General features: G+C 44.6%; 3 protein-coding genes across 6 annotated transcripts in view; 1 reads left to right on the top strand and 2 right to left on the bottom strand.

Annotated features, from left to right (window-relative positions):
- LOC129173953 (oxygen-regulated protein 1-like) lies at nucleotides 1–8,686 on the top strand. Of its 2 annotated transcripts, XM_054765378.1 has the most exons (4): nucleotides 1–291; nucleotides 1,639–2,299; nucleotides 2,605–2,746; nucleotides 3,015–8,686. In XM_054765378.1, the coding sequence occupies exons 2-4, from the start codon at nucleotides 1,652–1,654 to the stop codon at nucleotides 8,168–8,170; spliced, it is 5,946 nt and encodes a 1,981-aa protein (XP_054621353.1). In that variant the 5' UTR covers nucleotides 1–291; nucleotides 1,639–1,651; the 3' UTR covers nucleotides 8,171–8,686. The 2 variants fall into 2 exon arrangements, with proteins under 2 accessions (XP_054621353.1, XP_054621354.1); XM_054765379.1 differs by lacking the exons at nucleotides 1–291; nucleotides 1,639–2,299 and adding an exon at nucleotides 2,441–2,541.
- LOC129173952 (uncharacterized) lies at nucleotides 8,626–21,907 on the bottom strand. Of its 2 annotated transcripts, none has more exons than XM_054765376.1 (10): nucleotides 21,810–21,907; nucleotides 12,347–21,179; nucleotides 12,173–12,272; nucleotides 12,019–12,094; nucleotides 11,837–11,942; nucleotides 11,626–11,757; nucleotides 10,810–10,899; nucleotides 10,596–10,739; nucleotides 10,333–10,517; nucleotides 8,626–10,252 (listed from the first exon to the last, which is right to left on the bottom strand). In XM_054765376.1, the coding sequence occupies exons 2-10, from the start codon at nucleotides 21,176–21,178 to the stop codon at nucleotides 10,084–10,086; spliced, it is 9,834 nt and encodes a 3,277-aa protein (XP_054621351.1). In that variant the 5' UTR covers nucleotide 21,179; nucleotides 21,810–21,907; the 3' UTR covers nucleotides 8,626–10,083. The 2 variants fall into 2 exon arrangements, with proteins under 2 accessions (XP_054621351.1, XP_054621350.1); XM_054765375.1 differs by having other exon boundaries at nucleotides 8,627–10,252; nucleotides 11,837–11,945.
- Nucleotides 21,908–22,523: 616 nt separating this feature from the next.
- vps41 (VPS41 subunit of HOPS complex) overlaps nucleotides 22,524–27,464 on the bottom strand; it is a 15,978-nt gene continuing 11,037 nt past the window's right edge. The window contains exons 12-28 of one of the 2 annotated variants that reach the window (XM_054765380.1): nucleotides 27,280–27,409; nucleotides 26,741–26,856; nucleotides 26,546–26,664; nucleotides 26,025–26,106; nucleotides 25,851–25,943; nucleotides 25,649–25,776; nucleotides 24,494–24,638; nucleotides 24,390–24,431; nucleotides 24,268–24,318; nucleotides 23,995–24,132; nucleotides 23,862–23,916; nucleotides 23,458–23,598; nucleotides 23,254–23,390; nucleotides 23,074–23,173; nucleotides 22,943–22,987; nucleotides 22,797–22,876; nucleotides 22,524–22,716 (exon numbers count right to left, since the gene is read on the bottom strand). In XM_054765380.1, coding sequence (XP_054621355.1) covers nucleotides 22,636–22,716; nucleotides 22,797–22,876; nucleotides 22,943–22,987; nucleotides 23,074–23,173; nucleotides 23,254–23,390; nucleotides 23,458–23,598; nucleotides 23,862–23,916; nucleotides 23,995–24,132; nucleotides 24,268–24,318; nucleotides 24,390–24,431; nucleotides 24,494–24,638; nucleotides 25,649–25,776; nucleotides 25,851–25,943; nucleotides 26,025–26,106; nucleotides 26,546–26,664; nucleotides 26,741–26,856; nucleotides 27,280–27,409 — 1,683 coding nt within the window. In that variant the 3' untranslated portion in view covers nucleotides 22,524–22,635. The remainder of the gene's footprint in view (nucleotides 22,717–22,796; nucleotides 22,877–22,942; nucleotides 22,988–23,073; nucleotides 23,174–23,253; nucleotides 23,391–23,457; nucleotides 23,599–23,861; nucleotides 23,917–23,994; nucleotides 24,133–24,267; nucleotides 24,319–24,389; nucleotides 24,432–24,493; nucleotides 24,639–25,648; nucleotides 25,777–25,850; nucleotides 25,944–26,024; nucleotides 26,107–26,545; nucleotides 26,665–26,740; nucleotides 26,857–27,279; nucleotides 27,410–27,464) is intronic. The other variant, XM_054765381.1, reaches the window with a different exon arrangement.

The following is a 27,464-nucleotide window of genomic DNA, read 5'->3' as shown; positions in this document are numbered from 1 at the left end:
ATATCGCATAAATCACCCTTTCTTGAGTGGTACTCCAACACATTAAGACTTGCACATCGTGTGTTAACATTAGCTTCCAAAATGTGTTTGTGTGCGACGCCTGTGTGAGGAGGATTTGCACTCGCAGTGGAGATTAAAGCTGGGCAAAAGATTAAGCAAATTACCCGCGATGGTGTCTCCTGAAATAAAGCGTTGCTGTGCGAGCTCCTGGGCAGCCATCAGGATGTAGAGCGCGGTACGGATGTTTCGCAGAGCCTGGACAACTATTTCACGATGACAACCACCACCTAGGTGAGTTCAATTCAAAACAAAACTCATGTAAGATGTTTCATCATGCAACTAAAGCAGAAACTAATTAAACGAGCTGTTTCATTTATTCAACAAACTAATTTCAAAGTGGATTTAACCTCTCTTAAATCAGAAAAGATAAAAAACAAAATAATTCAAAATTTTCAGCTAAACAAGACTTCATATGTACATTTTATTTCCTAATTCATTTCAGCACTATCAATAAGGAGTTATAAACATGTAAAAAATAACTAGAAAGGAAAGTGTCATGCGTGTGTCTTATTTGCTGAACACGGCGCTACGATGCTAACTGGCAACCAGCTAATTACAAGAAGATGATGCTTGTCATTCTGGCAGCTTTCCCAAAGGTCAGATCAAGTTAGCCGAGGCCGTCATGACTGCTTGTAATAAACAACATATGCTCGCCTGATGTAATTCAGGTGTTTACGCATCAGGAAGGTGCCTCGAAGGTACGGTTTTCAGGGGTGTTTGTTAACCTCGATGGGTGAGGAACAACACTTTATATCATCATTTTGTCCTGATAAAAGTATTTATTGCCTTCCTGACTGACATATGAGTATGTACCATACATTTTCTATGCAGTAATTCCTCATTTAACATGGTTAATAGGTTCCTATCTACAGGCTGTCAAGAACATGCCAAAGCAGCAGGGGGGTCCAATAATATCAACCGATACTGGCATAAAAATTAGATATTGGGTTATATCAGTGTTGTTTTTTTCCTGCCAATATTGGGGGTGAGTAAGGCGTCTTCCTGTCAATACTTCTAATCTACTATCACTCCTAAGGACATAGCAAATTACACACCATCGTTGCTGTTGATAACAGGACAACAAGTTGTAATAGTTGGCAATTGGAAATATTGAAAATAAGAAAATAAGTATGGCATTTTTTCTATAACTTGTAATGTATATTGTAGTATGTGTCTTATTTTGCACAATATTTACTTCTGAAATGCATCCAATGGCATCACAGTACAATGAAGTATAATGTGTTTACACCAGATGAGTGATCTGGCATTAGTTTGACGGAAGTGCTGCTGGACAATATCAGTATATCGAATATCGGTAAGAAAGCCAATAGAGCAGCTCTAATTGTAACCAAGGAAGAAATGTGAAAAAACATACGCCTGGAGATATACCTGTAGATAATTACAAAAAAAAAAAACTCACCTAAGGTGCCCAGAGGATGATTTTACAGTCTGTAACACTGAAGCTCAAAACTTCCCCGTTTGGAGTTAATGAAAAAACATTGTGAAAAAAATGTGTACAATATCGAATCTTTCAAAAAAGGTAGTGCTGATCAACCTTTATCTCTTCCTCCCTCGCAGCCAATCAGCAACGATGAATGACACGGCCCATCGAAGGATCCCCCCTGACCAGTCATCGGGGAGTCTGCACACTTTTGGCACCCCTCGCCATCCCAATGTCATCAACCCCATTCTATCAAAGCGGGTATGCTTCTACAAGAGCGGAGACCCTCAGTTCAGCGGATTACGCATGGTAGTCAACAACCGCACCTTTAAGACGTTTGACGCCCTCCTGGACAGCCTGTCTAAAAAGGTGCCCCTGCCGTTTGGCGTGAGGAACATCACCACCCCACGTGGGGTTCACGCCATCAACACACTGGACCAGCTGGAGGATGGCAAGTCCTACATCTGCTCTGACAGCCGGAAGGTAAAACCCATCAACCTTGCGCTGGCCAGGAAGAAGCTGCCGCCCTGGTATCACGCCAGACCTATTAGCGCCCACCGCCACCGCCGGACAGTGCAGCTGGCCAGGGCTTTCCCGGGCTGGAGCATGCGCAGGCAGGAGCCTGTGCTTGTGCACACGCCGAAAAGGCTGGTGGTGTTTCGCAATGGGGACCCTTCTGTCAAACATCTGGTGGTGCTCCGAAAGAGGAGCATGGCTACGTTTGAGTGGATTCTGGAATATATTTCAGAGATGTTGCAGTTCCATGTGGTGAAGCTGCACACACCTGATGGCAGACGTGTAAGTGCAGTATAGTTTCCTGTTTGGGAAGCAGCATTATTGACCCATATAGGACTCAGTTAGACCTGCACTGTAAATGGTAGCCCCATAAGGGGAAAGTACTAAGCTTCTTTGGTAACTCACCCTAATCCCACGCACAGCATTGTGGGATACTGCCCTGTAAGGCTACTGGTCAAGGAGCTGCTTTAAACTGAGAACCTTGCAGTACTGCAAGGTGCAATGTACTATTATTACACTTTCAGGTACAGCTCCGTGCAAAACATTTTTTGTATTTTTGATTCATACTTTTGTTTTGTCTGCTGCAGGTGGAAGGACTCCCAGGCTTGATCCTGTGCTCGGGAATGGTTGTGGCTGCAGGCAAGGAGCCTTTCAGGCCCGCAAACTACTACAGCCAAAAATCACCAGCGTCAACAAGGCCGTCTGCCAGAAGACTGAAGGCTTTGAGCCGTAAGTTGAATTCATTTCAATACTGTGTCAGTCTGGTGGTCCCTTCATTCACGTGACCCATGCTCTGCAGTAATCTACCTGCTCTCATAAGATAAAGCCTGAGAAAGGGCTGAGCCGATGATATCATGCATAACACCATAGATGACCTACATATGCCGCCTGAGATAGTGCGACTGTCTTTCTAAATCTCTCCCTCTCACTTTTTCTTCTCTTCATGCCTCCTTTGGACATTTTTCAACCATCACCTTCCATGAACCTGGCTGAGAAGGTAAAAAGAAGTCGCTGTCATATAAGTCTAGAAACTTCTCAGTGTCCTCGGAGAGGTACATTGTGAACAAGATTCACAACTCCCTCATGGAGAGCTCCTGCGACATACCCAGCAATCCCACCAACTCCATCGAGTACGAGTCCGGACATGTGCTGGAGTCAGTTGCAGAGACGGATGCTGATGTTGAGGCACCCACTGAGGACGACATTGAGAAGTCCTTCCGGGTCAACCAGGATGGCAGCATGACGGTGGAGATGAGGGTACGACTTACAATCAAGGAGGAAGAAACCCTCCATTGGACGACCACCCTGACACGTTCCAGTGTGGCAAATCATCTTAACATGACTTGTTTGCCTGAGCTGGAGTCAGAGCAGGACATCTGCACTGCTGCTTCACTGGATTTACATAACCCTGCCTTCTCCAATGACACCATGAGCAAGGACAAGACCAAAGACGACCACAACGAGGCTCCACCCTCCCTCGGGAATGGAGTTTTTAGCCATAGTAGTTATGAAGATGACATCAAAATACAGACAAATTTGGGGTCTCCTAGGAGAGTGCAGACCCCAGGACATAAACAAATAAGAAAAAAGCAAAAATCTGTAGAGAGTGTTAGATCAGGGACAGCAGAGGACATTCAGGAAGGAGTCAATGGCTCTTACTCGTTCATGGAAGAGACGGAAAACGGTGCAATGATGGAGAAGTACTGCATGGTCAAGCAGAGCAGCACAAGACCAATCCCAAAACCCAGAAGACTCAGTTCTATGGATGCCATTGCCCTACACAATGCAAATATGTCATCCTATAAATCAGCTGAGATCATGCAGATTGAATCTAGTGAGGAAGAAGTGACTGAAACTGTCTTACATATATATGAACAACAGACTTGTCAGGATAATTTCCATGCGAATGTCTGCACACATGGGATGTCCTTTTACAGGCCAGCTACTTCAGAAACGGTACATCACTCCACAAATAACTTTGAACCAGAGCTCTGGAGACCATCAGCAGCTTCTGAGTCTATTAACATCTGGACGGTTGGGAACAAGTCAGTCCCCACTCTTAAACGTAGCAGAATAAAAGTTAGGCAACAAGTGCCAAAGTCCCCCAAAGGCAAAGAAAATCAACCTCAGCTAAAGTCCAACAAAGTCAGAAGGAGCCCCAAAGTTAATAATAAAGGCTTTAGAAGGCTTCTGTCGCCAGGTAAAAGACAGAATTTATCAGGATCTACAGAGAAGCACAAAAAAGCAAAAACCTTCTCCAGTGCAGGGTTCCTACAAAGAATCTATGGCAATAAATTGAAATCACCAAAAAACAAATCGAAGCTCAAAAGGAGATTGACACAAAGTGAGGATGGGGCCTTGAAGGCACCAGACAACCAAACAAAACAGGAACAATATATGCATGAGGCAAAGGGAGTACTGATTCGTCAGACTTCCGTACATCGAGAGAAGAAGGAAAACAAATGTCATGAAGTCAGTGAACAAATGTCACTGCCTGCTTTTGACTCCTCCAGTTCTGTGGCGAACGAATACGTGGAGAGCTGGCTGAAGAAAGCCCATATTAACGGAGATAGAAGCCAAAGTAAGCCAGAGGGGGCTTACGTAAAAACAGAAAGTGGACCGTCATTGCCTGAGGATGTGCGGGGAACTTCTGTCAGATACAGAATCCAGTCCTTGGAGAACAAATTTGCTGCATCCAACATCAACATACAGAATAATAGAGCAGAAACCAAACCTGAACCTAAAATGAACCAACCAGAGATGCCACCATATAGCCATACAATGGACAATGAAGCAATCCAAGAGCCTTTTGATGCTCCTTCAATGGAGTTACCTCTACCTCCACCACCTGAAGAGGAAGCCCTAGAAGAGTCAAATCCTGAATATCACCTGACAAATGTAGCTGAGGCTGTGGCCTGCAATCCAACTTATGTGCAGCCACCAGGGAGAACTTCAGATAATCACCCGCCATCTGTTGATCCCACACCTGCCCAGGATTTACCGCACAGCCAGCACGTCATGAAAATGGCTAAACTACTGCAGCAAGATGTTCCTAACACACTGGAGAGAGCTCCATCTATCAAAAGGGCCTCCTTGGTCAGTAATGTGTCTCTAGAGAGGAACATGTCTGTCAGAAAGGCTTGTCTGGACAAGTTATGTACCAATGACATCTCCTCTATGATTGCTTCTGAGACACTTGGCGAAAAACAGTCTGTCTTGGTTGCAAAAAGTAGCTCTTCTGTATCTCCAAATAGTTTAATGTCTGAAGAGAGGTTGTCGTCAGTCAGTTTTCCATCAAGTGAGGTTCCAACATCTCCAAATAATCTCCCAAGGGAGGAATCGACACCTAAACCTGTAAAAATGTTGGAGAGTTCATCTCCAGATAGAAAACAACAAGCCCAATCTTTCCATCAGCACCATCTGGATAAGAAAATATCACCAAATATGGGCGTGCGAAAACAGGTTTCTCCAAATACCAGTCCCTTGCCACAGACTAGGCATATACTGTCCAAAACCAATGTCAGCAAAAAGTCGACATGTTCCCAGTCTATGGACTTGGTGTCACCTCAAGCTAGACGCAAGTCAAAAAGAAAGATGCTTTACAGAAATGTATCCTCAGATAGCACAACAGAGGCTGTGAGTACAGTAACAAAAACAGCATCCCAAAGAAAGAATACTCTTAAGTCCTTAACAATTGATCGGGACAAAACATGTACCACGTATCTAGACGCAAAACAGATTGATGCCAATAAGGCGACAGATGAGAAACCTTTGAGGGACGTGGAATTCCAAGTACAGACGTTAAAAACTGTCAACCAGCGACACAGGAAAGACCTACTGGACAATGTCTGCTACTCCATCAAGTCTATCAGGCAAATCACTCAAAACAAGCGTACATCTTGCTTGGAAAAGTCCAACAGCTTGCCGGACTTCTCCTCCCATGTGGCCTCCACCTTTGGCTCCTCTTCCAAAGTGCTCCTTGCCTTCTTGTCCATCATGACACTAAAGGAAAGCATCACCAACAACAGCGTGGACCAGCTGGAGGCCAACGACGTCAGCTGCGCCGAAGCTTTGAAGATGATCGACTCCCTGAGAGAAATTGCAAGTATGGAAGATTCCCAGCAGTTAAAGGACAGTTTGTCTGAGCTACAAAAGTCAGCAACGAAGAAGCTACTGGACAGCTGGAGGGGCTTCCAGGAGATGGGTGATAAATATAAGAGTTCAACGCCATGCGGTTCAGAGAGAGATCTCGGACATGACGCTGAAGAGCGGGTCATTGATGACTTCATTGATGGACTTGACATACCTGAAATACTTAAAGGGGAACTTACATCTCTCTCAGCGGGATCTCATAGTGAGAGTGACAGAAATGAGAATATGATAAATGAAAACAGTGAAGCTGGGGGCTGCAGGACTGAGGAACACACTGAAGAAAGCCAGGACTTTGACAATGAACAGCAGCAGATCAACTTGGACCATGATATTTCTGATACTGCTGTGGAACAATGCTCTGAAGAGGAAGCAGATCATGAGGATAAACCACTGGATGAAACACCAGCGATAAGTCTCCATGAAAGCACCTTGGATCTGAATGAGCCAGTGTCATCTGAGGTTGAATGCACAGGACTGAAGGCAATTGTCGAAGAAAGTCAATCTGGTCCAGAGGAAGAGCAGGAGAGTGTGGAGCAGGAGGAGCATATGGAAGAAAAGACTCAGGAGGACATTTCCATGGATAAAAGACTCATTGGTGACCCCCTTCCGGAGAGAGGTCAGCAACAGCATCCCGACATCATGAGCTTGATTGATCAAGCTGATGACACGCCAAAGCAAAGTAGCCTTGGAGAAGACGACAGCGGGAATGATCACAGAAGCTGTAAAGACCACGCAGAGTCGGTCGTTGAGTATGAGCAAATCAGGAGCTCCATAGAAGAGGAATTAAGCTTCTACGAGAAAGAGTCTGTCTCAGACATTAAATGTGACAAAGTGGACATCCCACAAGATCAGTCAGAAGAAATAACATTGCAGCCAGTGGCAGTAAGGGTTAGTCTTCTGGAAAAGCAGGTTGCTGAAAGACAGAGTAAGAGATACCATAGACAACATGTCAAAAAGGCCTCGCTCGTGTCAGATGTTGAGGAGCTTTCCACTGAAACATTTCATCACTGCAGCAGATCAGCCCCTCAGTCATCACTTTCCTTTAGCTATGACTCGAGTGGTGCTGTAACCGCAGAGCATGAGGGTAACAGAGTCAAGTCCATCAGGGACATGTTTCTAGCCAAGGGTTCTGCAGATGTTCCAAAACACGAGCAGGGTTTGAACACAACACAGCCATCCGAGTTTAGAGCAGAGAGTGGTGGCTATCAGACTCAAACATCCAGTGAACTGTCCAGTGGTGAAGAGGATTCATCAAGGAAGTCCATCAGCAAAGGCTTTGTGAGGAGAACCATTGAAAGGCTATATGGGAAGAAGGATACAGTGGAAAGGCCTCCATCGGCACCCAAAACAAAAAAGCACTCCTGCATTTTCTCTCCCTTGCACATGGCCCGATCCAAAGCAGCTTCAGAGTTGTCTTACTTCAATTCCACTACTGCTCTGGACACCTTGACCGAGGCGACCCGATGCATCGCTTTCAACGCACAAGTCGGTCCTGGAGACAGTGTACCCATCGACACGGACCGATGGCTCATCAGAGAGAACACTCTGATCAGAAAATCTGTTTCAGACCCAACTGGAATTAACAAGAACTTAGTGAACTGCCACAAAGACGAGGACGGGTGTGAAGACACGCAAGAGATCACACCCTACTCCCTTTTCAGCACGACGTCCCAACAGGAAGACAGTAAAAAGTCTAAAAGGTGCACCTATTTTTCTTTGCCCCACACGAGCGACTCGGAGGTCTGCCTGGAGAGTGGTGACCCGGAAGCAAAGGACAGCTCGGAGACTGCCAACGCGCCGTCAGAGAGGAACGGTTCAGCTGTTGGGGACTTTAAGATGATGGACAACAAGGTGCACCCGCTGGTCGAGCTTCCGCCGGACAGTGAGGTGGTGGTGTCACAGCCCGGAAAAGGTCACGGAGTCATGAACAGACATCTTCAGGAGCCCGATGTCTTGGATATTTTGTACAACTTTTGCGGTCAACACTGTCCCATCTTGTGAACACTGTCTTGTCTTTGGTGCCTACATTTTTCAAGTTGCCATAATCTTGGCATGAACTACTAACTTCACTTGTTTTTTTATGTTCAGGTCTTCTGTTGCCGGTTTAATGCACTTGCAACTATAGTAAGACTCGTGTGAATATTTTTGCGTATTTATTTTTGCCACCAAGTTGTTTGCCAGCCACCAGAACGAGCTACTGGGAGAATTAGCGTAATCTTGTTTTCAAGCTCCTAAGATCAGCTCAAGGCCCAGCAGATGTCAGGCAAGGAGACCACAACCTGGTGGCTCCAAACAATGAATGACGCAGCTATGATTTGGCCTCAACATGTTTGTTTTCGTACTTTGCAGTTAATGTGCAGATGTTTAGCCATGCCAAAAATGTAATTGATGTGCAAACATTTTTGTTTAATGGTAGATGAGAGCAGTTTTAATGTTTCACAATGTGGCAGCTGTGACAACGTTGTGTCTTCAAACTCTTGTGAAGAAAATAAAATGTGGATCATTTCCAGATGTGGTTGGCTTGATCTCATTGTTCAGCACTCATCTCAATTGCCAGTAACAAAGGCTCAAATCGTCAGCTAATTGAAAAGGCTCAGCATGAGGATACCTTGGCTTGTTTTCTCCTGGCTGATCACTATCGTATCTCTCAGGAGGATCTTGTTTTCGCACCCTCTTGCTTGGGGAAGCCTGCTGTGTTGTTCCAAGCTTGTTTTGTTACCACCGAGCTGGCAAGTGTTGTGACAGGAGCGTCCAGGAATGCACTAGGAGGGAGAACAAAACATGGCAGCCTTTGACCTTATACACTGCAGACTGATTGCGTCGATACCAAACATCCAAGTGGCCACTAGGTGTCACTGCTCTGCAAGGCAATCATGAGGGCAGGTCAGGGCAGGCTGTCAACACTCTTTTCTGAGAGGCCTATTAAAAAAGTGAACAGGCAGCAATGTTTTTAAAGTTTATTATTTAAATAAATATTTACATAAGTTTGTATAAATCCAATCTATTTTGCACTGTGAATCTCTCTAAAAGCAAGATGAAAATAAGGAAGAACATTTGGACGCTATTCTCCATGGCGCCAACACCATTTAACACTGGAGCCTTAAGACCTTCCACATGGTTTATTATAAATGTCTTTATAGTATGCATTATCTACATGAGTCAATATACAGTGTGAGTTACTAAGGAATAGGAGGGTGATACTAAACTAATCCTAAAAAAGGCCTGGAGAATAAAAATCAACATTTGTAGTCACACACAATTAAATTCAGCCACTTAACAAAGCAAATGGTGAAATGAAAAAGACACTTGATACAGGATAAGTAGGTTACAATGCCCCGCTAGGTGACGGGCAGTATATGGCTCAGCTTGGAAAACACTGGAGTTGATTCAGGCAAGGTGATCTAAAAAACGTTAAGAGCACCTTTTTAATGCCCAAGCTACACTTCTAAACAGGCATTCCTTCAGATAAAACTATCCTTAGACTGAATCACATTAACATGATTAGTTTGTGTCGCAAAACAACATGATCAAGTCAAAGGAGAAGTACACATTTGAAAACTTAAGTGTTTCAAAATTGAGCAGCTGGGACTTTTTTTTTTTAAAATTTAATTTACTTCTTCATGAAGATTAATGGATAGGGGCAAAATCTAAAATGACTTAAAATATAGAATTTTTAAAACGATGGCACATGATTTGGATGTTTTTTGCAAATCAACTTGGGTGGAATTAAAGGGTGAATGTGTATTTTCCAACAAAGCAGTGTTGTTTTCATCCTGAGATTTGAAACAATCCATGTCCTTTCTGAGGGAATTTTGTCTTTTTTCCCCCCAATTGAAAAGTCTGTCAGAAACGTTTTAGTCCACTTGGTCTGCGAGTGGCTTGGCTAAATTCATCCTCACCTCTCCTGGTGACCGTCATACTGAATCAGTTTTGGGCTGGGAGGGGTGGTTTCTGCTCACAAAGTTATATACTAAAAACTGAGATGTGCCAAAGTACTGTGTGGCGAAGAGCTTCCCGTCGGGGGTCGGGTCGGAGAAAGCAATCTCATCTTTGCTCAGGTAGGAACCGTAGATAAAGTTGTTCCTGTGTGACAAAAGTGACTAGACCTTGATTAATTGCATCTGGGTTCGACAAAGTTCATATGGTTATGACATCAAACTGACCTGAGGCACTCCACCAAGCGGGAGGCGATGCCGCGGCGTCTCATCATGCTGACCACCCAAATGCGGCTGATGCCGCAGATGGCTGGTTCGGGCGTGGTGGAGCAGCACCAAGCCCTCTGGCGCTCAAACATCACTTTGTCTCCTTCTGAGCCGCCAGGTGCTAGTTCCTCGATCACCCTGTAGCCCTGTAGGCACATTGGAGTAACACAGTGATGTGTGTGTGCAAACACGCACACACACAGGCTAGAACAGCCATGGCTCACCTCCTGAATGTGCTCTGCGATGAGGCAGCCTGCCACTTTCTTGTCGTTGGAGATGAAGAGGAAGGTTTTGGTCTGCGAGGGACACTTGGTCTCCACCTGCTGGAAGCCCAGGTCATTGTCCACCATCTCCCTAATTTCTTCAACCTGAGGAACAACCAGTAGTTTGCTGCATCAACTTTAAAAGGTGAAAACTGCAAATGCAAATGTACTGCACCTTCTTGAGAGCATATTTGGGGTCATCTGGCAGGACTAGAATGATCTTCCCATCTGGGAATTCTCCCAGGATCCTCTCCTTCTTCCATCCCTGGCCAGATTCAAGATTCAAGAGTTTTATTGTCATATGCATAGTAAAACAGGCAGTTGTACTATGCAATGAAATTCTTTTTCTGTTCATTCTCCCAAGAAAAGAAAGAAAACACAAGAAAAAGAATAAGAACATAAGAAACATATGTACCAATAAATTAAGCAACAACAACAGAAAAGACATTAATACAAATGAATAATACAAATAAATAAATAAATAAATAAATAAAGTGCTATGAGTGTGTGCGCGTGTTGCGTGCGTGTGTGAGTGCTTTGTTGAGCAGTCTGATGGCTTGTGGGTAAAAGCTGTTCGCCAGCCTTGTGGTCCTGGACTTCAAACTCCTGTAGCGTCTGCCTGACGGTAGGAGTGTGAATAATGAGTGTTGTGGATGTGTGCTGTCCTTGATGAGGTTGTGTGTTCTGCGTAGGACTCTAGTTTTATAAATGTCTTGCAGTGAGGGGAGGGCTGCCCCAACAATGTTCTGTGAGGTCTTGATCCCCCGCTGGAGTGCCTTCCTATCACGTGTTGTACAGTTACCGTACCAAACAGCGATGGAGGCTGTAAGGACACTTTCCATAGTGCATCTGTAGAAGCAACTAAGGATTTTGGTGGACATGCCAAATTTCCTCAGTCTTCTCAGGAAGTACAGTCTGGCAAAAATTACAAGCACTTCACATTGTTTCTAATGATAAAACATTCTTATGAGTTTAACTTAAATCCACTCACCACATATTTAACAGCGCTGATGAACTGGTTGTGGAAGAGTAAATGCTGAGACTCGTCCTCGGGGTTAGCGGCGGAGTACAGCATTCCACACACGCTGCAGGCCACCGCCCCAAAGTGCTTCTGTCCTGCATCCTGTGAGGTACAGCACACCATTAGACACAGCACTACACTCTAAGAATATAACTTGAGGGAAAAGTCTAATGTGATCTACAATAATGGTTTGGGTGCCATCTTTCTCAGCCTCTTTTAGTTTCCTGACTTCTCTCTGCAGACAAGCATCAGACAGAGGAGTCTCTCCGTCATGCTGCTTCACTGCGCTGCTGCAACATGAACACAAATTAAAATTAAAATAAAATACAGGTTTCACTTATGCTAAGAGAGAAAAAAACTTACTCTTGACAAGGCCTTTCTAATGTCTCCTGGGCTGTCTTGATGCTTTCAGTCTGTGGGCACTGATCCACATCGCTGACTGTAAGAATTAGAATTATGATTATTGGACACCTCTAATATTGAAAGTATAAAATATTCAAGAATGATAACAATATACATTGCAGACTTGCAGGCTTTTCTTCACATTGCTGCAAATTATAATGATCTGAGCTCTCTTTTGAGGGAGGTGAACCTGATGAATGCAAAGCAGGAGCCTCCTGGCAAAAAAAAGAGAGGATTAATGTACATTTATAACAGCAATGATGCTTAATTAATGATTCCAGTTGCTTACCTTGCTTTCACTGTCTGATGCAGGCTGAACCAGGAGAGTTTTCGGAGGACCTGAACCTACATCCGAGTTAGGATGAGTCGGTTTTGCCTGGGCTATGTCTGATGGCGCTGAAGGCGTGGTGGGAGCTGCAGCACAGGCAGCTTTAAGTTTGGGCGAAACAGAAGCTGCACACTGCGACTCAGTCAAAGCTGAGGCAGATTTTTTCTGAAGAGTCAATGGGACCGGAGCCTTTGCTTGAGCTGGTTTTGCAGGAGTGGCTGCAACTGGGGATTGAGACCGTGGGGTTGTGGCACTGGTACGTTGTGGATTCGGAGAAGGACTGGAAGGATTTGACTGAGTGGTTGTTGAAATAGCAGACTTGGACTGACCTAAGATGTGTCCACCAGGAACGATTGAAGGCTGACATTTGAACTGGTTTGGAAGCTGTAACGGCTTTGCAGGAAGTGTGGGTTTAGACTTGGCCAAAGGACTAGACTGACTGTTGACTTGGGAAGTCCTGGATAGGGGATTGGACTTCTTTGGGGGTGCCGGTAAGGGGTCATCATCTAGTTCAAAATCATCAGGTGAATACCTGGGCCGTGGTTTGTATGGCTTGTACTCGACAGGCTTGGGCTTTGAAGCTTTAAGTCCGTTGGGCATTGGTGGGGGTACAGCTGGCAGTGACCTTCTGGTTGATGATCTGGTCACCTTTGGGACAGGAGCTGGAGGCGGCGTTACTTTTGAGGTCTGAGCCTTACTTTGCCTTGTTATTCTAGTGTTTTCAACTTTAGAAGGTTGAGTCTGGGGTGTTTCCGTTTTTTGGGGGTCTGTTTTAACATCAGGTTCTGCCTTGGAAGCTTCTACTTTAGGTGGTTCTCCTTTAACAGCTTCAGGCTTTGCAATCTCAGCCTGAGGAACATCTGCCTTGGGTGTTCCAGGTTTGCTACTTAAGACATGACTTGGAGGAGAGGAGGAAGTGGCTTTGGGTGCAGCATCTGTGTTCACTACATTGGCAGACGGAGTTGTTGTGAACACTGAAGCTTGCCAGTCTATGTCTGACAGCATTTGATTGGCTTGGTCCGTCTTCATCTTCTTCATGCGAGCCCATGACATTTTCTCCCGCTGCAGTTCAACCTGTCTCAGTCTTTGATAGCGCGTCAGCTTCTTTTTCTCGTGGGCCTTCAGGGGCACTGTAACTTGTGAGATAAAGAAGCGCCTCTTTGGCGGAACCTCGTTTGGTTTGGAGACAGCAGATGAAGGCTGCACCGCAGGTGTCTCCTCAGCAGGGTTCACCAAAGCCGAGGAGCTTTCTGATTCAGCAGGGGTCTTGGCGTCAGCGGTGGCTACTTCCTGTGCACTTACAGGTGGATTCTCCTTCTTGCTGGCTTCACCTTTGGCTGCTGCTTGCTTTTCTTCCTCTATCCTCTTTAACAGCATGCTGTCTGTGGCTATGTCCTCAGCAATTTCCTGACATAGGGCTAAGAGGTTCAGCTGTTTGTTGGCAGCCTTTTTCATGGCGGCGGCTTTCTGCTCAGCTAAAGCCGCAAGACGAGCTTTGGTCTTTGCTTGGGTGTTCATTTCTTGCTTCTTAGGTTTCCCAACCTCGGGTGTCTTCTTATCTTCTTTCTTTTCAGAGGAATTGTTTGTCTCGGAAGCAGCTTCATGCTCCTTTTTGTCACTGAGCATTTCCACAGTCTTTTGATGAGGAGGTGCTTGAACCGTTTCAGTGGATTTTTCTAGAATGGTAACATCACTATCTTCTTCATTGTCCTCCTCGGCCACCACGATCTCATTACCGAGATCCATGTCCTCCAGAATTTGCACTTCCTGTAGGGCAAAGTGACTCTCGCCACACTCTGATGGCTGAAGAAACCGGTCTGAAGTTTCAAGAAGTTGAGTAGCTTCCTCTACAGGTGGAGCAATTATGCCATCTGCCTCCTCACCTACAGCATCAGCGACCTGAGTGGGTGTTTGACATGGCTGCACGTCGGCCCCTGGGATGACGGTCTCTTGGGGTCCATTTGAAGCAGTTTCACCTTCCACGTCTGCCACGAATGCACTGTCTGGATGCATGTGGTCAAAGCAGGAGCCGGAAAGACCTGATGCAGCGGCGGCTTGAGAGACAATATCAAAGTGAATTTTGCTCTCGAGGACCGGCTCGAGGATGACATACTCCTCAGCTGTACCATCTGCTGTCTTCACCGCAGAAACAGCTGGGATGTCCCCTTGCAGCTGTCCACAAAGCGCTGCAGCCAGCACACACTTCGGCTCTGGAGACACACTTTCTTCTTCCTGTGCAAAGTCATCTCCTGGTGTGTTGACAGCAATGACTGCAGCAATGGTATTCTGCTCTGCAGCAGTGGTGCTATGCTCTACCTCCATCATCTCAACTGCTGCTTGCTCCTCTCGAGTCAATTCCTCATTTCCCATCTGTGATTTACTTGTGTCCACACTTTCAGGAGCAGACATGTCCGCCATAGACACCAAATTCTGTTTCTCCAAAGCATCCCCATCTCCATTACTCTCTGGACTACTAATAGGCTCATACACGATCTGGCTTTGACTGACTGTGTCACTTTGCTCTTCTGAGGCGTGAAGCACAGTAGCCGAGTCCTCCGATTGGTCACAAACAAACACTTCAACTCCACTTCTTCCGGATGCTTCTCTGAGGGTGACGTCAGATCTCTCAGCAGGAATGATTGCATCCTCTTCTTTGGTTTTTCTAATTTCTTGCTTTCCTGTGTTATCTTGCAATAAGGATTCAACCTGTTCTATAGTCTCGCTTATAAAATCCATGTCATGTAGATGTGTTCCAAGCCCATTTTCTTCCTGGTTATTCCCCACATCAAGCGTGGATTTGTGAATTTCATTTGCCAAAGTGATTTTCTCCACCTCATGGATGTGTTGCACTACAGTAGTCGCTGCATTAGAAGTATCAGTTACAGGTGCATCACTAAGTGACACCTCTGGAATACGGCAGGTACTGCCCTCATTCGCCCCACTCTCAAAGTCTACTTTCACACAAGGATGTTCACTGACCCTCTGGATGGCAGAAGCTGGATTAGAGATTAAATCTGGTGCTGCCGTTCCTGCCGGCATGTTAACTTCTACTTTGCTTACGGCAGTGTTCAAACTCTTGCTGACAGCCTCCTCCATGACTTCCTGTTCCTCAGAGCTTGAAACAACAGAACATGTCTGAATGGATTCACTAACGTCCTCGGCTGCTAATGCCGGGAGATCCACTTCTATGTCTGTGGCACCAACACAATGCTTGTTTTCATTACAACCATTAGTAGTAACATCTGGAACCTTCTGAACATCACCTACGTGAGATGTACTGACATCAATGACGTCGTGCTTCTCGTTCCGTACTAGGGAAGTGAGATGAGGATACTCCTGTGTTGATGTTGCTTCCCATTCGAGTTGATTGTCTTCTTTATAAGTAGAACAATCTGTGATGACATCTTGACATGCCCCATGAGGCAGGTCTGTCGCGGGTTCAAGTTGTGTATCCATGTTAGATGTATCCAGTGTCGTGGTCATTCCTTCCGTTTGACCTTCCAGGGTTTGTGTGTCTGCTGCGTGACCAAACTTAGATGCTAATGTAGTTTGATGCTCCTGAGCAGCCTCACATCCAAGATGGTGTTCATGCTCCATAATTTGAGATGGTTCTGTCTGAGCTTCAGGGGACAGGTGTGTGGTCTTCTGGCTTTGTTGTACAAGGGCTTCCGACGGCGTGTCTTCTGTTGTAGTAGTATACATCTCCACTTGTTCTGGGCTCATCTGACCAATTGTCTCCGGCAGAGGTGTCATAATTAAATCTTCTACATTCTGCACCTGGAAGTCAGCTGCAATCACAGAATCATATTCAGGAACATGCGGACTGTTTTTACTTATTTCCACTGCGTGGTCAATGTTTGACTCCTCGGCCGATGTTGTTGTCACTTCTGGTTTCTTTGGAGGAGCGAAATAGTCTTTATTTCCACTGCTCTTGGAATCATTTTGGACATTAACAGAATCATCCTGGATGTTTGCATTTATCATAATTTTTTTATTTGCATCCTCTGGAACGTGCTTCAAGTTGATGTTTTCATGTTCCATAGATTCAGTTCTTTCACTAATCTCTCGGTCTGTTGCGTCAATGCTGTTGTGACTGTCTACTTCCTGTAAAGAGGCAGGATGCTCCACATTCTCAGTTGTTGCGGAAGCCTGGACGTTCATTTCATTCATCGGTGCTGCGGAATTTTCAAAGCACCGATGTTCTTTTTCCACACTTTGCATCACATCCTCTTGAAGAGCTGGTATGTCTGTAGCGTCATTAGTATTTTGCCAGTTGATTTTTTCCTGCGACTTCACTTCCACATCTGTTGGATGCACTGAGACTGTGACACATTCAGAAGACACCTTCATTGTTCCATCGACTGCCTCGTCTGTCAACACCTCGGTTGTTTTGTTGACACCATAACAAGAATTTGGCACCTGCTCCTGCTGGTGTTTGAATGACAATGACGATTGCCCAAGCAAAGTTGACTGAATTAAGACATTTACATTTGTCTGGCTCTCTGAGTTTTCAATGGACTCCATTTGATGTTCCTTAACTGTATTAGAAGTGCATACCTCCGTTGGTGGTGCGTTTTCTTCAGTCTGACTCCCTGGGTTGCTATCAGACTCTGTGACCTTGAAATGTTCGTCACTTTGATCCTGGAGGTTGTCATCAGCTTCCATTAGATGTTCCTCAACTTCACTTTCGATGAGGACCTCTTTTGGTGTGCCTTCCTTTACAATTTCTTCAGTCTTTAGTCCTGTCTCTGCGTCATTATCAGTCACCATTAGATTTTCCTCAGCACCACCTCCTACAAGGATCTCTTGTGGTATGTGTTCCACTTCCTTTGAAATTGACACACCTTCCGTAACATGTTCTTCCATCACTTCTGAATGTTCAACACAAGGCTCTCCGTGAGGATGCGCTGTTACATTTACTTTAGTGGGACTCTCTGATTTACCGTCTAACTCCATTTGTGGTAGATCGTCACAGGACTGACTCTCTTCCATTGCTGTTTCAATGACCTCTTGTGGCATGGGCTTTGAAAGCAGCAGATCTTCTTTTTCGTATTCCTCAGATGGACTCTCTGGGGTTCTACCAGACGTCTTTGTTGTTGGATTTTCTTCAATCTGACTTCCAAGGTCTTTTTGATGTTCCTCAACTTGACTTTGTGTGAGGTCGTGATGTAGTGTGGGGTCCTTTGAATGAAGTTCTTCTGTAACATGTTCTTCCATGACTGCCACTTTTTCTTCAACACAAAGCCCTTCATCAGGATCTGCTGTCACATTTTCTTTAGTGGAACTCTTTGACTTACCATCTGACTCCATTTTTGGTAGGTCTTCACTGGACTGATTATATTCCATTGCTATTTCTTCAACTTCTTGTGTCATGGGCTCAGTTTTCACTGAAAGTGTCAGATCCTCTCTGTTGTATTCCACAGCTGGACTCTCTGGGGTTCTATCAGACTCCTTTGTTATTAGATTGTCTTCAATCTGACTTTCTGGGTCTTTTCGATGTTCCTCAGCATGACTTTCTATGAGGTGCTCTTGTAGTGTAGGGTCCTTTGAAAGCAACAGTTCTGTTACATTTTCTTTATTCTTTAGTTCTTCAGGCACCACTGCTGTCTCTGCATCATCAGTCACAATTAGATTTTCCTGGGTACCACCTTCTATGTGGACCTCTTGTGGCATGGGTTCCACTTCCTTTGAAAATGACAGACTGTCTGTTACATGTTCTTCTGTCCATGCTACATTTTTTTCTTTTTTGGGACTCTCTGATTTACTGTCTGCCTCCATTTGTGAAAGCTCATCACAAGACTGACTCTCTTCCATTGCTGTTTCTTCAGGTTGATTCTCTCGGTTTATATCGAATGGACTCTCAACGCGATGAATCCCAACGAGGAACTCTTGTGGTGTGGGTTCCACTTCCTTTGAAAGTGAAACACCTTCCTTTGGATGTTCTTCTGACACTGTTAGATGATCTTCTGTCACTGTTGGATGATCTTCCACAAAATGGTGCTGTCTGTCAGGATCTAATGTTTGATTTTCTTGAGTGAGACTCTCCAGTTTACTGTCCGACTCCATTTGTGGCAGTTCGTCGCAGGACTGACTCTCTTCCATTGCTGTTTCTTCAGGTTGATTCTCTCGGTTTCTATCGAATGGACTCTCGACGCGATGAATCCCAACAAGGACCTCTTGTGGCGTGGGTTCCACTAGCTTTGAAAGCAAAAGACCTTCTGTTACATGTTCTTCTGTCACTGTTTGATGATCTTCTGTCACTGTTTGATGATCTTCTGTCACTGTTGGATGATCTTCTGTTACTGTTGGATGATCTTCTGACACTGTTGGATGATCTTCTGTCACTGTTGGATGATCTTCTGTCACTGTTGGATGATCTTCCGTCACTGTTGGATGATCTTCCACACAAGGGTGCTGTCTGTCAGGATCTAATGTTTGATTTTCTTGAGTGAGACTCTCCAGTTTACTGCCCGACTTCATTTGTGGCAGTTCACCACAGGACTGACTCTCTTCCATTGCGGTTTCTTCAGGTTGATTCTCGGGGTTTCTAACAAATGGACTCTCCATGCTATGAATCCCAACAAGGACCTCTTGTGGCGTGGGTTCCACTTCCTTTGGAAGTGACAGACCTTCTGTTACATGATCTTCTGTCACTGTTAGATGTCCTTCCACACAAGCCTGCTCTCTGTCAGGATCTAATGTTTTATTTTCTTGAGTGAGACGCTCCAGTTTACTGTCCAACTCTGGCAGAACATCACAGGACTGACTCTCTTCCATTGCGGTTTCTTCAGGTTGATTCTCTGGGTTTCTATCGAATGGATTCTCAGTGCTATGAGGCCCAACGAGGACATCCTGTGGCATGGGTTCCACTTCCTTTGAAAGTGACAGACCTGTTACATGTTGTTCTACAGGCTGCTCTCTGTCAAGGTAAAGTGTTTGATTTTCTTTAGTGAGCCTCTCTGGTTCACTATCCAACTCCATTTTTGGTAGATTATCACAGGACTGACTCTCTTCAACTGCTCTTTCTTCAGGTTCATTCTGTGGGTTGCTGTCAGACTCCATTTGGTTCTCCTCAAACGGACACACTGCGGTATGAATGAGGAGCTCATGTGGTGTGGGTTCAGTTTCCCTTAAAAGTAGCACACTTTCTCTTACATTTTCTTCCATCACAGTCACATTCTCTTCTATCACGATTATTTTTTCTTCCACATGGCTCTCTTGGTCACGGTTCACTGATGTTACATTTTGTTCCGTAGAACTCTCAGGTTTACCCTCAGACTTCATTTTTGGTAGAGTGTCACAGGACTGACTCTCTTCTGTTGCTGTTTCTTCAGGATGATTCTCAAGGTTTCTATAAATTGGACTCTCTGTGCTATGAATCCCAAAGAGGGCCTCTTGTGGCTCAGTTTCCTTTGAAAATGTCAGATCCTCTCTTGCGTCTTCCTCAGCTGAACTCTGTGGGGTTTTGTCAGACTCCTTTGTTGTTAAATTGTCTTCAGTCTGACTTACTGGATCTTTATCACACTCAACATTTGTTACAATTTCTTCAGTCTGGCTTTCAGGGTTGCCATCTATTTCTGTTACATTTTCTTCAATGCAGCTTTCTGGGTTCTTTTCAGACTCCGTTATTGTATAATTTTCTTCAATGCGGCTTTCTGGGCATTCATCAGACTCCATTGTTGTATGATTACGCTCGCTCTGACTCACAGGTTGACAACTTTCTACCGAGATTTCTTCTTCTGGGGTGCAGTTGAAGGGTTCTTGATGTTGTCCACATACAGCCTCCTCAGGACCCACAAGGACATTGTCTCCCTTGTTTGTTGTTTTAAGCTCAACCTCCACTGTTTTCTGTTTTAAATTTTGCCTTGTTTCACTAGTAACAGCCTCTTTTAATTCACTGTTCAGACATTTTGGTTGGTCGTCTCCCCGTTTGTCCGTACTGTGCTGGTGTAAGTGTCTGTTGCTAGAACATAATGTTCCTGATGACGGGGGTTGATCTTCGCTAGCTAAACTGCTGTGGTTCTTGATAGAGTCTGTCACAACTTTTGCACATGATGCTGAGGTTACGTTGTCTATCACCGTTTGGTCCGCTGCTTCTTTTTTGTCCTTTTCTTCAGTTGCAAATTTGATACTCACAGTTTCAGAACCGTTAGTGTCCTTTGACTCGTTTGTGTTTTCCACACATTCCAGTCTCTGTGTCGATGATTGTTCTTCTTGATCAGGAGTCGCCTCCGCTGTTCCGTCAAGACTCAAATCCGACACTCTCCCATAACTGTGATCAATCTGTGTCTCTGTATGTAACTCTTCACTCACCTCCAGTGAGTCACAACACAACTCATCTTCAGCCATGCGCTTAGCTCGGACTTGGTTGGGGTATTGTCCGATGCAATGAGTCTTGCCCCTCTCTGTGAAGTATGCCTTAGTGTCGTCATCAGACACCGAGGAAGTCACCCCAACAGCGTAAACTTTGAAATTAGCGCTATCTGATGGAGCTTCTCCGCAGGAGGCACTTGTGGTGTTCATGACGGATGAATCTAAAGTGCGTATGCTGGATTCGTTAATAGGAGAACCCCGTCGGGACGCCTTAGCTGGTTTGTCTCCCTCTTCTGATGAGGATGACAGTTTCCTCTTGGTCCGAGGGGCAACTGTCTGCTCTTGCATATTCATTTCTTTTAGAGACATGTTGTTGGCAGCTGGTGCAGTTTCACTTTGAAGAGCTCCCCCATCCTCATCCAACTTCCTAATCTTGGGTGGCGGATCAAGAGGATCAGTTCCTCTCTCTGAGGCTGGCATTCTGTCAAAATATTTTAACGCATTAGTCAATCATAATAAAAATGTCATATGATTACAATGATAGTAAGACGGAGAAACCCATCAATAAAACTATTTGGGTCTGACATAAGCATTTACATGTAGCTGCAGTATTGATGGATGAATACTGTGAAAAAACATACAAAACATTAGAACGCAGAATATGTACTGACAATGGACAAGATGTATGGTTAATATGAATCGGCTCCTCCAAAACCATGCTCATCGAGTGACGGACACTGGACGTAAACACTTGACAAACCATGCATAACAACGTGGGTAACAACTAACTCCAAGCAGGAGTCAGCAAGCTACCATGCAAATCACGATCCTTAAGCAACACTTTAGTTGTCAAACAACGCCACTGGGTGTTGAAAGGAATAGTTGTGTAGCAATAGACAACCAGCGAGCAAAATAGTGGTTAGCATGCTAGCTACAAGTGCACAGTGTGATGGAGGCTAAAGCTAGCAAGCAGCCAACTCGCAACAAATAATACGAGCGAGCCTCTAAAATCAACAAAGCAGCAGTCAGGCAGACAAAGCCAGGCCTTAAGAAAACACCACAAACGCCAACAATGCTTGCAAAAGTGAAATAAATCGACAATAGAACTCACTTCGATTATATTTTCTTCTCCAACACCAGTTGTTTTTTTTTTCTCCTGTGAATAAAAATTGACGGTACTTCCGGGGACCAACGCCGGATGTGACGTTGAACTAAGGGATTTTTTTTAGATATTTTAGATGTATTCATCCAAATCGTTTATGAAATAAAAAAAACATGTCACAAATGACACCATGAATAAAAACGACTTATTCAACCATCCATTTTTATGCTGGAGCCTATCCCAGGTAACTTTGGGTGAGAGGTGGGGTACACCCTGGACTTGTCGGCAGCCAATCACAGATCACATACAGACAAACAACAATTCACACTCACATTCACACTATGGACAATTTAGAGTCTCCAATTAACATGCACGTTTTTGGAATGTGGGAGGAAACCGGAGTGCCTGGAGAAAACCTGCGCATGTACAGAACATGCAAAGTCCACACAGAGATGCCAAAACAAGATTTGAAGCCAGACCTTCCTGATCTGCAGTGTGGCCAACGTGCTAACCACTAGGCCAACGTACGAGCCTAAATTTATAAAAATAATAAACAAAAAAATAAGCTTGCATCAAATAATAGTTTTTTTATGAATCACTTTTTATACATTAAAAATGCAACCCAGAGTGTTTTCGGATGGAATATGAAGCAATTGTGGGCAAAAGATTGGATTATGATTATGGACGGATTATGAACAAGAAACGTGAAACAAAACAAACTTTTTTTTTACAAGTTTTTCTTTATTTTCTAGACAGTGTATCACATTAGTGGCAAGCAGAACGGCACAGATTTATATAGTAGTATACTTTATTTTTGCTAATCATGTTAAAGCAGCTATTTTTTCATCTCCAGGATCCCGCTTCCTGGCCCACGCCTCTTTGCGCTGCAGATGTTACAAAACTGCACTCCGGGAATCTGAAAACAAACAAAAACAAGCAAATATGAGGTTTGACACTGCATGTATTTGCCATGTATCAGTGCGCGTGTGTTCCTACTGTTCCTGTGGACGGTAAACATTCTTTGTGAAACATGTGTCTGCAGTGGAACACCACCACACTGAAAGGTTTGGCCATCTCTAAAAGTAAAGCATACGTCAGATATCAAACACTGCAAAAGGTAGAAAGCCACCTGTAGGACTCACCCGAGGGTAAAATGGTAGCATGGCATGACTCGCAAATATTCTCTTCTGCAAGGAAAGCAAAGAGTAATGTTGTGGTTTATGAGATTTATTTGATGCTGTGTGCGCATGAACGCCATAAAAAGCACACACACCATCAACCATGATGCCTCTGCTCTGGGTGCGATGCATCTTCTGAAGCAGAGACAGTGAGTCGGCCACCAGGATCTTCTTACATCCCTCCCTTAGAAGAATCTTCCATTTGAGGAAACAAGGAGCTGATGAGGATGCGACGCAACATGGCACTCAGGTACGCTAAACGTACGAGCATCAACCTGCAGGTTGTAGTCCTGAAGGATTTTCACGAGGGAATCTCTTAGGTTGGGGATCTCCATGTCCTCCTTGATGCGATGGATGAGCAAAATGGGATCCACGTGGGTTCCGATGTTGTTGAGAAGGCCAGTGATGAACGCTGGAGACGTACACGATATGAGTGTGGTGCTTTGGTGGGATACAACTTAGCAGTTATGGATCCATACGTGGCTTGTCGATGGAGTACGTGATGAGATCCTCCCAGAGCTCAACGTCGTCCTGCTCTTTGGCAAACTCGATGGCCTTGTCCACATCCTCCAGCTCCTTCATGATCATCTGCAGGGCTCGTTTGCAGTTGCCCATCCTGCCTGGGGAGATGACATGTTAGCTTCCTTCACGGGGAGGAAGGGTGACTTTTTAACATAAGGAAAAACCTCCTTCCTTCCCGTGTGTTAGAGGACAGCTTTGTAAGAAAAAAGGGGGGAGGGAAAGGCTTTGCTACACAGCTTAAAATGCAGCTTGGAGCTCTGCCTACTATCAGCCTGATGTCACTGTTCAAATGTGACTGCAATGTTAGCACTGTAGCTCACATAGCTATGCTAGCGTTGCTAATCTTTGTATTAATACTTACTAAGCAGGAAGACTGTCTCCTCCACAAAGTGTCGCTGCTGACAAATCTCAAGAGCCTGACAAACACAAGAGGAGATTGATGATGAAGATCTGCAACGACCTAATGGTGTCTTCTACCACTGAAGTAATATGACCTTCTCAAGAGGACAGTGGGTGCTGTCTCTCAGGAAGGGCAGTAGATTGGGGCGGTCGTACTCGGCATACAGGCCGATCTGTTTCTCGTGATACTTCTGGCCTTTGTGGTGGTCTCGCTTGAACAGTTTATGGAGGTACTGTGAGTGTGTGTGTGTGTGTGTGTGTGTGTGTGTGTGTGTGTGTGTGTGGTGGTGGGGTGGAGGGTGAGAGAATAAACCACGTTATGAGTAGAAAATGATAAAAAATGTAAATGTATGGAGATCTTAAGTCACCACATGGAGAAGCTCAGGCCTGTCTGCAAGCTCCTCCACCACCCTGTCAATCTGATGGTAGCAAGAAGATGACAACAATTAGTGTGCGTCGTAATTAACAGATGAATAAGAAGAGCACTCACAGATATCTTGTCTTCGTTGTCGAGCAGCATGTCAACGGCTTTCTGCAGACACCCTAACGTCAGTCAAACATCCAAAAAACCACAGTGAAGACAAGCACACGGACCTCTTTGTCAAAGTCCATGAGGAGGACGATCTTGTCCTCGATGGACGAGAAGAGATCATGTTTGTGGATGAGCTGGTACACGTCTTTGTGCCTCAGCCTCAGATAGATCTCCAGCGCTCTGTCGTAACGCTGGTCATAGGTGTACCTGGGATCAAATCAAAATGTGCAAACAGGACAACAAAATATTGAAAGACAAAGGTAAACTGTATGTCAGGGGTCACCAAGGTTTTTCCTTGTGAGAGCTACTTTTACAAAATGAAAATGGCCAAGAGCTACTCATTTTTGTAACATTTATTTTCAGAGCTTATTTTAAACCCAAACAAAGCGAATATGCTTGTTTTACTTGAACATTAACAAAATGCTGGTGTCCACAACTCACATTTTGTATTTCAGAATGCATTTCTTTCTACTGTTCTTTCATTATTAACTGAAAACCTGAATGAAAAGCAGGCTTGCGGGCACCTCATGTGGTCGTGGGGGGCTACCTGGTGCCCGTGGGTACCACGTTGGTGACCCCTGCTGTATGTAGTATTCTGGCCACTAGGCATCACTAATGTTCCATTATTAGATTAGCGTCACACTGCATGGAATCAGCCATGGCATGTTCTTCCATTCTGTGTGGAAGTGGTAAGCTTAAAGCCGTGGCCGTCTTGTGTCGTCCCTTCATACGTAGATCCCATTGCCTGTGCATTACAGTTCAGCAATATGGTGTAAACAAAGAAACCTAAGAGTGTAAAGGTGACTACAGGGTGTTATTTCATGTCTACAGGGCTCAAATAATGGTAATGATTGTATTTTAAAAAAATCATAAACAGGTTTTCTATGTTCCAACTACAAAAATGTTCCGTTTATTGAATCCTACTTCACATAAATTCAATTAACCATGGAACCAATTAACCATGACAAACCAGGAATGACTGTCTGTGTGTGTGTGTGTGTGTGTGTGTGTGTGTGTGTGTGTGTGTGTATATATATAAAATTGTCTAATTACAGGATGTCCTCGCGCTACGACGTTTCATGGTTGCATACGCACTCCCATAAGTTATTAATACCGTTGAATAAGAAAAAGAAAACTATTTACGTGCATGCGGTGGAGGAATACATAAGAGAAACCATTTGCTTCAATTTCTTTCAATGAAACATTTCAGTGCTCACAGTTCAGCCAAAGTGGTGAGCAAGGTGCTGTTGGAGGGTTCCTTCTTCAGGTGGTCGATGACCGCTTGAACGATGGCCATGTTGTTGTAAAGCTCTCCCGGCCACTCCCGGATCAGCGTAGCAAAACCCTGCGATGGGAGGAAAAAAACACTTGAAAAAATATGATCTAAATATAATGCTAAGATGAATGAACAGGTAGTACCTCATAATCCGTTTTGAGAAAGTCATGCAAGATCATCTCATAGATGGCCGGTCGGAGGCGCAGGTCCCCTCGAGGTAAATACTGGCTGATGGCCTGCAGTGGGAGTTTTTACAAGTTCATTCAAGTCTTCAAACAGCAAGATGAGGCACACAAAGCCTTCTGATCTTGACCTACCTTCAGCTGCCCAATGGTCTTGAATCTGTACACCTCATTTTCCCACAATTCCATGTTTTTCCCAAGGATCTTCTGACACTTCCTGCATGAAGACACAAAGACAACACTTGATGACACACACGTTGAACGTTACATACTGCAGTGACATGCGCCACTGTTTCCCATGCATTCATTTATTTGTGGCGGCCCCCCAGGAATAGATTTGGACTGCCACAAATAAAACTGACCTGCTTATAAATAAAACACATTATAATGGGACTGTCTGTGAATGTTGCTTGTCATTCCAACTCTGTACAGTAGATGCCATCGTAACTCTGCTTCTTAACACACCTCATCCGCACTTGGTCTTGGTCAGAGAATAAAAAGACGTTGCAGGAGCGATCAGTGTTGCCAACTTAGCAACTTTGTAGCGATATTTCAATGACGACTGCATCTAGCCCCAGCCAACCCACCACCATAGATAGATTGCAGTCCTGTGTTAAACAATGCATGCACAGTACAAAAAGTCAAGCCAAAGTCACCGTGCAGCAGCGTCGTAGTCGCCTTTCTCCACCAAGTGATTGATGTAGGCCATCCCAATCTTCTGAACATCATGCCTCTTAATGTTTTTAAAGCTGATCTCAGCCGCCATCAGCGCTTCCTGTCCAATGCCGGAAAGAGGGGAAAAGAAATAAAATAAAATAAAATAATACAGTAACCATGAAAACTACTCAAACCTCATATTTCTTCTTCTCTAGCAGCCAGTCAATATGGTCGTCCTGGTCACGCTCCTTGGCCACCACGATATCTTTGGGACTGATGATGTAGAAGAGAGACTCTCCCTCTGAATGTTCTGCTCATGAAAAGAGATTTACTGCAAATGCGTCACTTCACGCCTCTTTTGTATTAAAGCGCTGTTAGATCAGCACTAATAATGCTGGCTGAGCTTGTTGCTATTACAGCATCGGTTCTGTTACTGCTGTGTTGTGCAACACACTCAAAGATAATAATAAATATGCAGTTAAAGACTGCTGTGTTTTCCTTTCCACTTCGTTACTTTGTGCAGTCCAAATCATTCATTCATTTTCGTTGCGTATGTATGCTGGAGCCTATCCTAGCTGACTTTGGGCAGGTGCCCTGGACTGGTCGCCAGCCAATCACAGGGCACACTCCAAATCATTATCACTGTGAAATAATTCACTTGTGGTATACCATATAATGACCATATTTGTGCTTATCTCTCAGCATTCAACAGAAGAGTGACATTCCTCCTCACCAAGACGGTAGTCCCGACACTCGTTCTCCTGGTAGTTGCGTACGGTCAAGGCATCGGAGGAGATCTCCTCACAGCTCTCGGGGAGCGGCTGGATGATGTCCAGACGAGGCCGCGCGAGGAACTCCTCGTCCTGCTCGAGCGCACCAAAGAAAGGTCATTTTGAGACTTTCCAGATGAAAGAACAC

This window comes from Dunckerocampus dactyliophorus, chromosome 21 (genome assembly GCF_027744805.1).
Source record: "Dunckerocampus dactyliophorus isolate RoL2022-P2 chromosome 21, RoL_Ddac_1.1, whole genome shotgun sequence".
NCBI classification, from domain to species: domain Eukaryota; kingdom Metazoa; phylum Chordata; class Actinopteri; order Syngnathiformes; family Syngnathidae; genus Dunckerocampus; species Dunckerocampus dactyliophorus.
The sequence above is the reverse complement of the archived record's forward strand: the minus strand, read 5'-3'. Positions and strand labels throughout refer to the sequence as shown.